Genomic DNA, 13,982 nt, shown 5'->3' with positions numbered 1-13,982 from the left:
GAAAAAAACGACCATGTATAGTAAGGCGTTTTAGTCCGAAAAAAACCACCATGTATAATAAGGCGTTTTTTAGGCCAAAAAAACGACCATGTATAGTAAGGCGTTTTTAGGCCAAAAAAACCACCATGTATAGTAAGGCATTTTTTACCAAAAAACTACCATGTATAGTAAGGCGTTTTTAGCCCAAAAAAACGACCATGTATAGTAAGGCGTTTTTAGACCAAAGAAACGACCATGTATAGTAAGGCGTTTTTAGGTAAAAAAAACGACCATGTATAGTAAGGCGTTTTTTAGGCCAAAAAAACGACCATGTATAGTAAGGCGTTTTTAGGCCAAAAAAACGACCATGTATAGTAAGGCATTTTTAGCGGAAAAAAACCACCATGTATAGTAAGGCATTTTTTACCAAAAAACGACCATGTATAGTAAGGCGTTTTTAGCCCAAAAAAACGACCATGTATAGTAAGGCGTTTTTAGACCAAAGAAACGACCATGTATAGTAAGACGTTTTTAGCCCAAAAAAAACGACCATGTATAGTAAGGCGTTTTTAGACCAAAGAAACGACCATGTATAGTAAGACGTTTTTAGCCCAAAAAAAACGACCATATATAGTAAGGCGTTTTTAGCCCAAAGAAATGACCATGTATAGTAAGGCATTTTTAGCGGAAAAAAACCACCATGTATAGTAAGGCGTTTTAGTCCGAAAAAAACCACCATGTATAGTAAGGCGTTTTTTAGGCCAAAAAAACGACCATGTATAGTAAGGCGTTTTTAGGCCAAAAAAACCACCATGTATAGTAAGGCATTTTTTACCAAAAAACTACCATGTATAGTAAGGCGTTTTTAGCCCAAAAAAACGACCATGTATAGTAAGGCGTTTTTAGACCAAAGAAACGACCATGTATAGTAAGGCGTTTTTAGGTAAAAAAAACGACCATTTATAGTAAGGCATTTTTTACCAAAAAACTACCATGTATAGTAAGGCGTTTTAGCCCGAAAAAAAACGACCATGTATAGTAAGCCGTTTTTTAGGCCAAAAAAACGACCATGTATAGTAAGGCATTTTTAGCGGAAAAAAACCACCATGTATAGTAAGGCATTTTTTACCAAAAAACGACCATGTATAGTTAGCCGTTTTTAGCCCAAAAAAACGACCATGTATAGTAAGGCGTTTTTAGCCCAAAGAAACGACCATGTATAGTAAGGCGTTTATTAGGCAAAAAAAAAAAACGACCATGTATAGTAAGGCGTTTTTAGGCCAAAAAAACGACCATGTATAGTAAGGCATTTTTAGCGGGAAAAAAAACACCATGTATAGTAAGGCATTTTTTACCAAAAAACGACCATGTATAGTTAGCCGTTTTTAGGCCAAAGAAACGACCATGTATAGTAAGGCATTTTTTAGGCCAAAAAAACGACCATATATAGTAAGGCGTTTTTAGCCCAAAGAAACGACCATGTATAGTAAGGCATTTTTAGCGGAAAAAAACCACCATGTATAGCAAGGCGTTTTAGCCCGAAAAAAACGACCATGTAAAGTGTTTTTAGCCCGAAAAAAACGACCATGTATAGTAAGGCGTTTTTAGCCCAAAAAAACGACCATATATAGTAAGGCGTTTATTAGGCCAAAAAAAACAACCATGTATAGTAAGGCGTTTTTAGGCCAAAAAAACGACCATGTATAGTAAGGCATTTTTAGCGGAAAAAAACCACCATGTATAGTAAGGCGTTTTTAGCCCCAAAAAAACCACCATGTATAGTAAGGCGTTTTTAGCCCAAAAAAAACGACCATGTATAGTAAGGCGTTTTTAAGCTTGAAAAAAAAAACACCATGGAGAGTAAGGCGTTTTTCGGCCGAAAAAAACAAACAAGGATAAAAAAAGGCGTTTTTAGCACGAATGAAATGACCATGTATAATAAGGCATTTTGACCCGAAAAATACGACCATGTATAGTAAGGCGTTTTTAGCATGACAAAAAACCTGACCATGTATACCAATGCGTTTTTAGCCTGATAAAAACTACCAAGTATAGTAAAGCGTTTTTCGGCCTTAAAAATGACCACGGACGGACTGACGGATTACCTGACAATATTCTGACGCTTTGAATATGACTGACTTGCCCATTTTCTTGACCTCTTTAAAAGGAGTAACAGCACCATCTGTTGGTACGATCACGAACTGAACCATTTGTCCGAATACAATACAGTACATCGATCATTTGTGATCGTAACGTAAAATATTAACCTAAATAAAGTTTGAGAACAACGTTTTACGTTTTTATTACTATAAAAACACACAAAAAAATCGTTCTAAAAGTGGTAAGTGCAACGTTAGCTTGATAACAAGCTCATCGTACATGCCACCATAAATACAGTAAAGCACTGTAATTTCATCAATGACATGTTAATACAGAAGCTATTTACTCCCTAAGCGAGGTCGTGCATATTGTGTGGCATAAGGCACTCCACATTAAAGCAATTAAGCAAAACTAAAACTCAATAAAACCTTATACAGACTGTATATCAGTCATTGTGATACTGGAGGAGTTAAAGTAGCCATTAGAGCATTGACTAGCTAGCTTTCGTATCCAGTTCAAGGTTCATATCAAGAGCACACAATTACATGGACCTTAATCTGTTAGCTATCTATTAGCTGGCTAGCTTTCTAGCCGACTTACTTCCAGGTTGAGTAAACACTGGCGCGTGTGGCTGCCCCTGCTCACCCACAGAAAAACTGATCCTGTGACTTTAAAGTGTCCTTGGGTGCTTTGAAAGGCGCTTGTAAATTAAATGTATTATTATTATCATCATTATTATTATTATTATTATTATTATTATTATTATTATAAGAACAAAAAAATAAATATTATTTTTAAAAAGCCTAGTCTTCACTTAAGCACCAAGTCGCTATTGTCATATCAGCCGTGTTAGTTTGACCTAGTGATGGGAATTCCGGCTCTTTTCAGAGAGCCGGTTGTTTTGGCTCGGCTAACTAAAATGATCCGGCTCTTTTGGCTCCCAAATGGCTCCTCAGTTTGTTTTTGTTGTTGAAATTAATTACCAAAAATTATGTGGAAAAACAAATTACTTATGTAAAAAATACACTATATTAAATATTTATATTGATATGGCTTGATTTATATGCGCACAGTGATCATCAACAAACTTTTATTTTCCATGTGGTTACTCTGGTCTGATGATCAGCTGTCACTAATTTGCTTTTCATATTAATAATGCTATCATACCAACTAGTAAAGAATATAATAATTGAATAATAATAGCAGCATAATGTAATAACATGAGTCCACCTGTCTACCCTAACCCACTCCTCTCCTCACTGCTACGTATGTAATTCCCCCCTCCCTCCTCTACCACGGATATCGACCAATCACATGCGGCTTTAACCGAAGACCGGGGGGCATGGAATAGAGGACAAAAAAAAGTCGTCTCCCATTTCCGGCTCTCTTCGTTCACTTCAGAGATCCGGCTGTAAGAACCGTCTCGTTCGCGAACTACACATCACTAGTTTGACCCAACTTACCGCATGGCCGCCGGTCACACGGACGCAAAGTGCGGCAGATTTTTTCTTGTGTGAGATGTAAACGGAATAGTCCAATCCGTTTTTTTTAATCTACGCGGTCAAAATCAACTTCCTGTTATGGTTCCAAAAAGAATTCACAGGCAGCTGGCGGAGAGAGCATCCGGAGACAAGCTTCGCCCGTCGTTAAACGTCTAAAAAACATCAAGTCGAGAGGAAAGAAAGACTTCAGTCAAAAAGTAGTAGAAATATGTATATTATAAATAACGGTACTCTCATGTTACAGTTCTAGAAGCGGTCATTAATGTTGTTAAAAACCAAAACGGATACAAAATTAGCATGCTACGCTACCATCAATTGTCGCATTGCTAAAACAGTTGAAAATCTATAATTCCAAAGGCCTCGATTGGCAGCGAAATACTTACAGCCGTGAATCAAACTGTACCAAAAAAAAAAAAAAAAAAAAAAGATCCAACATCGACATGTTCAGTGATACCTCGGTTTACGAACCCCCATCAATCAGGCTCCACAAATAACCCGCACAAGCCATCTGTATACTAGATTCAAAAAGATATCAATAGAACACAATTGATGAGGAACAAGGTAAAATTATCGCAGAGAAAGCACCTACAAGGGATCATTCCTCAAGATGGTGAAAGAAGGCTACGTTCCTCATCAAGTGTTTAATGCCGATGAAACTGGCCACTCCATTCCATCAACAACCATCTCAAAGGTAAATAAAACCACTTTATTATACAGTACAGGTTATTTCTTTATTATAATACCATAGCACATTTATTATACATAAAATAAGGTCTATTTTGTGTAGTTTTAAGGCTTAAAAAGTAGAAAATTATGTTTTATGGGGACCTGGGAACGGATTATTCTCGTTTTAATGGTTCCCTATGGGAAATTAATTTTTGGGATACACAGTTTTCGCCTTACACACTCTGTCTGGGAACTAATTAAGTTCGTAAGCCAAGGTATCACTGTACTGTTAACGTAACAACTATGCTAATTGTTCGACTGTGGTGTTACGCAACATGCGATTAGCATGAAGCTAGCTTACTCTCTTATGACGAAATGAACTGGTTGTTGTCTGGATTTTGCTGTTGAAAATGAATTCTCGTTTATGTTTTGTGTAAATTTTAACATGAAGAAAGTACTTCTTATTTGAACACAGAGAGAAGTAAGAGTATTTGAAAAATACAATTGGTACTTACGAGCTTGCGAGTTGGACTGAGAGACTGGGAGCGGATGAAGCTGATTGGACTTCTGCTCCACTGGAAACAAAAATGTTAAAGTTTTATTATAAAAAAATTACACACCTTCCATTAACCCATTCACTGCCATTCACGAATGTATTTGGGAATTGAAAATATGACGCAGAACGCCATTCCCAAATTTGTTCGTGTTTTGTTTTTTCATGCTTGGGTGCTGATAGAGCGCTGGCCATGGCCTCTGCCAATGTTTTTTATTTCCCTTCCCCAAGGGGCAGTATTTGCCTTTTGTAATAATAATAATACATTTAATTTCTAAGCGCCTTTCAAAACTCTCAAGGATACTTTACAGTAACAGGATCAGTTTTTTTTCTGTGGGTGAGCAGCGGCAGCCACACGCGCCGGAGTTTACTCACCCCGGAAATAACTCAAATAGCTAGCTAGCAAGCTAGCTAATAGATACAGTAATAATACATTTGATTTCTAAGCTCCTTTCAAAACTCTCAAGCACACTTTACAGTCACAGGATCAGTTTTTTTCTATGGGTGAGCAGCGGCAACCTCACGCGCCGCCGTTCATTCACCCCGGAAGTAACTCAAATAGATAGCAATCTAGCTAGCTAATAGATGCAGTAACAATAATAATACATTTGATTTCTAAGCACATTTCAAAACTCTCAAGTATACTTTACAGTCACAAGATCAGTTTTGTTCTGTGGGTGAGCAGCGGTAGCCACACGCGCCGCCGTTCACTCACCCCGGAAGTAACTCAAATAGATAGCAATCTAGCTATCTAATAGATACAGTAACAATAATAATACATTTGATTTCTAAGCACATTTCAAAACTCTCAAGTATACTTTACAGTCACAGGATCAGTTTTTTTCTGTGGGTGAGCAGCGATAGCCACACGCGCCGGCGTTCACTCACCCCGGAAGTAACTCAAATAGAGAGAAAGCTAGCTAGCTAATAGATGCAGAAATAATATCCATGTTAGTGCTTTGTTCCAGCTTCAGCTGTTGTTATAGCGCTATATAAAACAATATATATTTTGGACAGCCGCCCTCATTTCAAGCTCATATAACTCCAGACCCATATAATTTAGGAATTAACTTTTTTTCTCAATAAAGAAGAGAGTAAGTTTCTAATGCTGTATTGAATATTTATGTCGTCCTATAACTAATATTCTGTGGCTCCTGCAATTTGAGTGACAATGACAAAAACCCTGGCACTGGAGTGGACACATTTTGGCATTGAATGAGTTAACTGTCCCCGGTGTTTACTTTCAGTACCACAGCTCCTTTCTTGGTCACGGCTTCGCCCTTGGCACGTACGGTGCCAGCCTGCATCAAAGCGGGCCACACGTGGTACAAAACCAGCTGGGCCGAGAGGTCCGAGTCGGGGCTGCGACGGTACCTGTTGGGAAGAGAGGGATCAACGGCTGTATTTTCACAGCGTCTGGAGTTCTGAATGATATGATTTATGATTTTGAATTTGTTTTAATAGGTTTTGATCATTCCAAAAAGCATATTGTGGAGGTTGGTTGTTGATTTTAAAATTTTAAATATATATATATATATATTTAACTCATTCACTGCCATTCACGAATGTATTCGAGAATTGAAAATATGACGTAGAACGCCATTCCCGAATTTGTTCGGGTATTTGTTGTTGTCATGCTTGGGTGCCGATAAAGCAATGGTCATACCTCTGGCGATGTTTTTTCCCTTCCACAAGGGGCAGCATTTCCCCTTTTTCCATGTTATCACTTTGTTCCAGCTTCAGCTGTTGTTAAAGTGCTATGACTGTCTAACTAGCCTTCAAGCTAGCTACCTAGCGATCTATCTGCTATCTATTAGCTATCTATTATAATAATATATAATAGTATCATTTAATTTCTAGGCGTCTTTTGAAATATTAGCTGTTTAGCTGGCTGGCTAGCTAACTAGCTAGCTATCTATCTGGCTAGGTAGCTATCAGCGACTGTATCCTTTGACTGTAAAGTGACCTTGAAGAGTTTTGAAAGTTGCTTAAATGAAATGTTATATTATTATTATTATTATTATTATTATTATTATTATTATTATATCTATTGGCTAACTAGCTAGCTTTCTATCTATTTGAGTTACTTCTGGGTTGAGTGACCGCTGGCACGTGTGGCTGCCGCTGCTCACCCACAGAAAAGCTTATCCTGTGACTGTAAAGTGACCTTGAGAGTTTTGAAAGGTGCTTAGAAATGAAATGTATTATTATATAAACCAATATGTATGTATTTTGGGCAACCGCCCCCATTTCAAGCTCAGATAACTCCAGAACCATATAACTTAGGAATTAACTCTTTTTTTCCTGATGAAAAAAGAAGAGTTTTCTTGTGCTGCATCGACTGTTTATGTCGTCCTGAAACCCAATATTTTGTGGGTGCTGGAATTTGAGTGAAAATGACAAAAACCCTGGCACTGGAGTGGACATATTTTTGTCTACGTCTGGCAGTGATTGAGTTAATATGAGTATTTTTTAAAGGCCATACATTTGTAATAATGTATGTTAAGTGTGGACTGAAGACAGGAATTTATTTCCTAAAGTAACAGTTTGAGGCAAGCTATGTGATAAATAAAGTCAAGAAGAAGGAAATGCTAACTTCCTTAGCGTGAGCTAGTCCTTTAGATCAACTCTGCATGTAAATTTGACACTTTGGCGCAATACTTGTTGCCGATGAAAAGTTCCCCGTCACTGGCAAAGGCCAAGTCGATGGGCGGGTCCAACGTCTGCATGGTGAAGGCCAACTTGCACATCTCCCAAATCAACGGGGTAGCCACGGAAAAGTTGATTTTTGGGATGGAGGCGATGCGAGGGTTGAGGTTCATGGCGCTAAGTACTTCCTGTTGCAAGGTGAACACAAAAAAAGTCACGTTAGCTTATGATGATGTATGACGTGTTTCTGTTCCCCTTTTTTTTCTTACCTCAACGCTGTTCTGCACGTCGTAGAGGTCTTGATTTCGGACGATGTAATCCACCACGGTGTCTTCCAGGCTTTCGGGCCCGAAGTGACATGACGATAAACTTTTTCTCGCACGCAGCCTGAAGAGACGGTGAGCCAGTTTTGCTGCTTTAAAAGACTCCTGACGTGCGAAAATACAAATACATGTTAAAACCTTATATAATAATACATTTAATTTATAAGCGCCTTTCAAAACTCGCAAGGTCACTTTACAGTCAAGGGATAAGTTTTTCTGTGGGTGAGCAGCGGCAGCCACATGCGCCAGCGTTCACTCAACCCGGCGGAATAACTCAAACAGATAGAAAGTTAGCTAGCTAGCTAGCTAATAGATAACTAATAGATAGACAATAGATAGCAAATAGATAGCTAGCTAGGTAGCCAGCTAGATAGTTAGATAGCGAATAGATAGCAAATAGATAGCTCTCTAATAGATAACTAATACCTGTAGATAGATAGAGAATAGATAGCAAATAGATAGCTAGCTAGCCAGCTAGCTAGTTAGATAGTGAATAGATCGCAAATAGATAGCTAGCCAATAGATAACTAATAGATAGAGAATAGTTAGCAAATAGATAGCTAGCTAGGTAGCCAGCTAGATAGTTAGATAGTGAATAGATAGCAAATAGCTAGGTAGCTAGGTAGCCAGCTAGCTAGATAGAGAATAGATAGCAAATATATAGCTAGCTAATAGATAACTATAGATAGAGAATAGATAGAGAATAGATAGCAAATATATAGCTAGCTAGGTAGCCAGGTAGATAGTTAGATAGTGAATAGATAGCAAATAGCTAGGTAGCTAGGTAGCCAGATAGAGAATAGATAGCAAATAGATAGCTAGCTAGGTAGCCAGCTAGATAGTGAATAGATAGCAAATAGCTAGCTAGCTAGGTAGGCAGATAGCTAGTTAGATAGCGAATAGATAGTAAATAGATAGCTAGCTAATAGATAACTAATAGATAGAGAATAGATAGCAAATAGCTAGCTAGGTATTATACAAATATCATATCCAAAAAGCATAGCGTTGTTAACATTACACAGGGATCGTTTAATAATATTAATATTAATAATAATAATAATAATAATAATAATATCCAATCAAAGCCGGTTTCGTGCTTCGGACTATACCGTGACTGTAAAGCGTACTTGAAAGTTTTGAAAGGCGCTTAGAAAGAGGAGTCTACGTGGCTTGTAACGGTTAGCTCGTAGCTTTTGCTTTATTGAATAAAACAAACGTTTGATTTGAAGAAGTTGTCGGCCACTCGGGCGTAAAAGTAAAAGTTGTACGTAAAAGTTGTACGCACCGGGCCTCCGGGCAGACGTTATTTCAAATACTGCTCTTACCACAACAGCAATGAAGATGATCCTCTGGACTGTCTCCAAGTCATTCAAGTAACCCTGAAGCTGCAACTGCGCCTCCTTACGCTCCACGTTATACAAGTCATTGAAGCGTGACACGACACGCAAGAGGCGGGACGAGCTGGTGAGCTGCGACCGCGGGGTGGTCTCGGACCTCAGGGGTGTTGAGGTGCACCGCAGGCTCGCCGGAATCCTGCTGGAATTGTTTCGGGGTAGCCTGATAAACGTGATTGAAGGATTGAGAGATTTGCTGGATGATTGGACTGATAGTTTGGATTGTATGTAGTATGTATTGTATTGTAGTATGGAGTGCATGTATGTGTGTGTTAGCGTGATGATATTGTACCGCAGTGAGCTCAGATGTGATACTTCATCCCTCAGTTTTGACATCTGACGCTCGTAGTCGTGATAGGAATCCAACTTCTGCTTGTAAATGTCGTTTTGTAAATGCGCTGCTCTCAAACTAAAAAAAAAAAAATGCAAATAAAAAAATAAATATTTAGGGATTAACTCATTCGCTGCCATTGCCATTCACAAATTTATTGGGGAATTAAAAATATGACGTAGAGCGTCATTCCCGAATTTGTTCGGGTTTTGTTATTTTTTTCATTCTTGGGTGCCGATAAAGCATTGGCCATGGCCTCTGGGAATATATTTTTCTTTTCCACTAGGGGACAGCATTTCCCTTTTGTCAGAGATACGACAGTTAGACACTGTGGACGAAGACTAGAACCCAGAAAGATTGTCCCTACTGCCGGCAGGAGACGCAGCCATTCGTGACAGACGTCTGAATTCTGCGGCCCTCTGCCAAACTATCTATTGAGAGTACATGCAAATTAAAGTGATACATTAGTAAAACATAGTTTTCTTGATTAGAATACCACGCCCCTGGAACTTTCTGAGCCACAGCAGCTGTAAGCAATAAAACATTGTCTTTTCCATGAGGAGATAAATTTGTAACTGGCTAATGAGCTCTTCCTGTGAAGGAGTTTCAAGTCGTAAATTGCTTCGGTGATGAAGGAATATCCCAAATCCTGAATTCTGTGCAAGGCCAGATTGCCTAGATGAAGCTGACGGTTTAACTTGGTGTGTCCGTTGACCTGATTGACCCCAGATTGTCCGTGCTTCAATTGTGTATACAGTCTCACATGTTGGCTAAGCATATAACAGCATGAAACTTTTAAATATGATAACTTCTTATTCTGTCTAATCTCTATCACCTTTTTTTATCCATGTTAACACTTTGTTCCTGCTTCAGCTGTTGTTAAAGCGCTTTATAACCCAATATGTATGTATTGCATTGTATTTTGAAGAGCCGCACTCATTTCAAGATCAGATAACTCCAGACCCATGTAATTTAGGAATTAACTTTATTTTCTGATGAAAGAAGACAGTCTATTGTTTCTTACGCTGAATTTAATGTTTATGTAGTCCGAAAACTCAATATTCTGTGGGTCCTGGAATTTCAGTGACAATGACAGGAACCCTGGCACTGGAGTGAAAAATTGTTAATTCCTAAATAATATGGGTCTGGAGTTATATGCGCTTGACATGGGGGCGTCTATACAAAATACAATACAATATTGGTTTATATAGTGCTTTAACAACAAAGCGCTAAGGAGGAAAAAAGGGAAATGCTGCCCCTTGTAGAAAAAAAAAACATTGCCAGAGGCCATGGCCAGTGCTTTATCGGCACTCATGCAAGAAAAACAAACAAAACCAAAAAAAATTCGGAAACGGCGCTCTACGTCATATTTTCAATTCCCAAATAAATTTGTGAATGGCATTGAATGAGTTAATGGAAGGTGTGTAAAATTGTTTATAACATTTATAATGAAATGTTAACATTTTTGTCAACTTTTTAGGGGATCGCGGGGCTATTTAGTTATTTTTTTATGTTTTATTTTTGTTTTGTTTTTTAGAATAACACGACAGGCTTGATAAAACGTAGCTTGTGTGTGTTTCAGTTACTCGTCTTTCAGTTGCAGTAGTTCCTCTTCAGTGGTTAGTAGGGTGGTGGCGGTTTTGCTCTTGGTCTTGTTCAGATCTTTGTGAGCATCATCCAGCCTGAAAAATAAACCAAACAAATCCATTATAGGTACTGTATTTCATATATCAATTCAATATAACTAGCTATCTGGCTGGTTAGCTACCTATTTATCTAGTTATCTAGTCACGACCTAGCTGGCTGGCTATCTAGCTAGGTATCTGCTGGCTAACGATTGCCTAGCTAGCAAGCTTTCTATCTATTTGAGTTACTTCTGGGTTGAGTGAATGTGGCTGCCGCTGCTCACCAACAGAAATACTTATCCTGTAACTGTAAAGTGACCTTGAGAGTTTTGAAAGGCCCTTGTAAATGAAATGTATTTATTATTATTATTATTATTATTATTATTATTATGTATTTTTAATCGCACGTGTTAACTTTAAGATGATGGAGCAAGTACATATCATGTGCTTTGAAGTCTGCTAGCATAATGCTAACACAATCGTACCAGTAATAGCGAAGAGGGCAACTATAATAACAATAATACATAGCTAGCTAGGTAGCCAGCCTTTCAAAACTGTCAAGGTCACTTTACAGTCACATGATAAGTTTTTCTGTGGGTGAGCAGTGACAGCCACACGTGCCAACGTTCACTCAACCCGGAAGTAACTTAAATCGATAGAAAGCTAGCTAGCTAGCCAATCGATAGCCAAAAGATACCTAGCTAGATAGCCAGCCAGCTAGATAGTGAATAGATAGCTAGCTAGAGAGTTAGCAAGCCAGCCAGATAGCCAGCCAGAGCTAATAGATAGCAAATAGCTAGCAAATAATAATAATAATAATAATAATAATAATAATAATAATAATAATAATAATAATAATGGTACTGGGTACGTGATTATTTCTAGCGACACACAACTAGGTGAAAGTAACCCTCTAAAAACACTTTCCCGGCATGAGTAGTTTTACTTTATTTGACTAATCCGCCAGACTCACTCTGCCTTAACCGAGTCCAGCTCCATGCGAGTGGAGCAGAGCTGAGACTCCATCCACTGCATGTCGCTCACATTGCCGCTAGAGAGCTCCTTCAGCTTATGCTCCTTTTGATCCAAATCCTGGTGAACGCACAAAATGTTAGCCGTTTAGCAAGTTAGCATCATACGACATTCATTCAACTTGGGTAACTTGGGACAAAAAGTCAATGTGACCTGGAAAAGGCTGAAATCGTTGTCTTTGTGGACGGGAGGCTGTAAGGGTGAGAAACAAGCCCCAAGCCATGGAAGCAGGCGCGTTTTTAGCGTGGAAACTCCGTCTGTGTGTTGACCTGAGTCACACGAAGAGAATGAATGTCAGACAGATAATTCACAAATACTGTACATACAGTGGATGTAAATGCTGCTGATACATTTGTTTATAACAGCTATACCATAGTTGACCAGCAGATGGCTGTGCTTTATTTTCTTGACATTCATTACATTGGTTTGTTGTCACTTGCGGTACAGGTTTTACTTTACGCACTTCTTTAGATCTCATTTTCACCGAGAAGACGGCGAGAATTGACATGCTTCATCGCTGTATTGTTTAGCAAGGAAAAGATAAAAAGGACGAAGATCAAAACTTCCACTTCCAACATTATTTTGACTGTTAGGTTATACTATTACAAGCTAATATTAGCATTAAGTTACATTTTAAATGATTTATTTCCTTCATGACTTATTAACTACCGTATATACCTGAATTTTTAAAAATTCTTCTCAACAGGTGGTGATGAATGGCTGGCTGGTTGCATAAACCTAGTACGTATATGGACAGGGGTGTGTAGAGTTTTTCTATCCAACAACGGGTTATGTATAAAGGTTACCTTCAGCAGCAATGGAATTAAGAATGGCAAAAAGCTGTCCTTGAATTTTGGCCGTAAATTCCATCATCTCACAGCACCGATTCATGTTCTCGTCACAGGAAATCACCTTGGGGAGCATAAATATTACTCTCGTGAATGTATGTGAGAGAGAGAGTGTGTGTGAGAGATAGAGACAATACAATACAATACAATACAATACAATTGATATATATATAGCGCTTTAACAGCTGAAGCTGTAACAAAGCACTTAACATGCAACGTATATGGTAGTTGTCCATGTTAATTATATATTATACAGGAAGAGAGATACATTTAAACCAAAGTTGGTAACATTGTTTTGATTTGTTTGTTTTTGTGGCTTGTTTCTTCAGACAAAAGATAAAAAGCAGGTATAATTTGGATTCAGTCGAATGGTCCGATTCACGAGTTACAATAGTTATCTTTGGTTTTGGCAAACGAACTAGAAAAAAAAAAATCACGTATCACTTCTGGTTTTGCGTGAACAAAACAGGAATTAGCCGGTAGTGAACCCTCTAAAAAATATACTCTTTGGGAAACGTCACTCGGAGGCCATGGAGACTAGTTTCTATAACAACCAAACTCAAATTGAAAAGCTGTAAAAGTGTTGAATAATCCTATGTTGTGAAATTAAAATATTTTCACGTGCATTAAAAACACGAGTTACTATGTCATGTGAAGTCATACCATGACGCAAATCTAAAGCCATTACGTCGATACATCATGACGTTTAGAGCACGATGTCAAGTTAGCGTGAAGTTGAAATTCCCCAAAGAACTTACACGATACTCCTTATGCCATTTCTCCAATTTGTCCTGTAAAACGCTGAAGCAGGATTGAGTTAGCAGGACGTTTAAAGCATCTGCCATATCTGTGCTCCTTAGAGAGCCAAGAATAACTTAAAAATAATAATAATAATAAATATACCCCCCGCCTCCGTTTTCACGAGTCAACGTAGAAAAACAACAAACGCAAAGAGTTGTCCCCGCCTACAGGCGAGGCAA

General features: G+C 38.3%; 1 protein-coding gene across 2 annotated transcripts; it reads right to left on the bottom strand.

The window, feature by feature from the left end:
• Positions 1-2,265: 2,265 nt before the first annotated feature.
• On the bottom strand, positions 2,266-13,918 carry spata18 (spermatogenesis associated 18). Of its 2 annotated transcripts, none has more exons than XM_089000269.1 (12): positions 13,761-13,918; positions 12,961-13,066; positions 12,308-12,423; positions 12,096-12,214; positions 11,084-11,179; positions 9,459-9,575; positions 9,098-9,329; positions 7,719-7,877; positions 7,462-7,637; positions 6,042-6,174; positions 4,763-4,822; positions 2,266-3,733 (listed from the first exon to the last, which is right to left on the bottom strand). In XM_089000269.1, the coding sequence occupies exons 1-12, from the start codon at positions 13,845-13,847 to the stop codon at positions 3,677-3,679; spliced, it is 1,458 nt and encodes a 485-aa protein (XP_088856395.1). In that variant the 5' UTR covers positions 13,848-13,918; the 3' UTR covers positions 2,266-3,676. The 2 variants fall into 2 exon arrangements, with proteins under 2 accessions (XP_088856395.1, XP_088856396.1); XM_089000270.1 differs by having other exon boundaries at positions 6,051-6,174.
• Between the last annotated feature and the right edge of the window lie 64 nt (positions 13,919-13,982).

This window comes from Hippocampus bargibanti, linkage group LG07 (assembly GCF_051943395.1).
Source record: "Hippocampus bargibanti isolate YZ-2025 linkage group LG07, ASM5194339v1, whole genome shotgun sequence".
Classification (NCBI taxonomy): Eukaryota; Metazoa; Chordata; class Actinopteri; order Syngnathiformes; family Syngnathidae; genus Hippocampus; species Hippocampus bargibanti.
Note: the sequence above shows the minus strand (reverse complement) of the source record. Positions and strands in the feature narration are given on the sequence as shown.

What these genes read in the sequence shown, in the direction of transcription:
- spata18 (XM_089000269.1), bottom strand. Translation starts at nt 13,847, where the DNA reads ATGGCAGATGCTTTAAACGTCCTGCTAACTCAATCCTGCTTCAGCGTT. An exon ending in AATGGCATAAGGAGTATCGT is followed by an intron (nt 13,067 to 13,760) that starts GTAAGTTCTTTG and finishes ATGCTCCCCAAG; the next exon opens with GTGATTTCCTGTGACGAGAA. An exon ending in CTACTGCAACTGAAAGACGA is followed by an intron (nt 9,576 to 11,083) that starts GTAACTGAAACA and finishes TTTTTTTTTTAG; the next exon opens with TTTGAGAGCAGCGCATTTAC.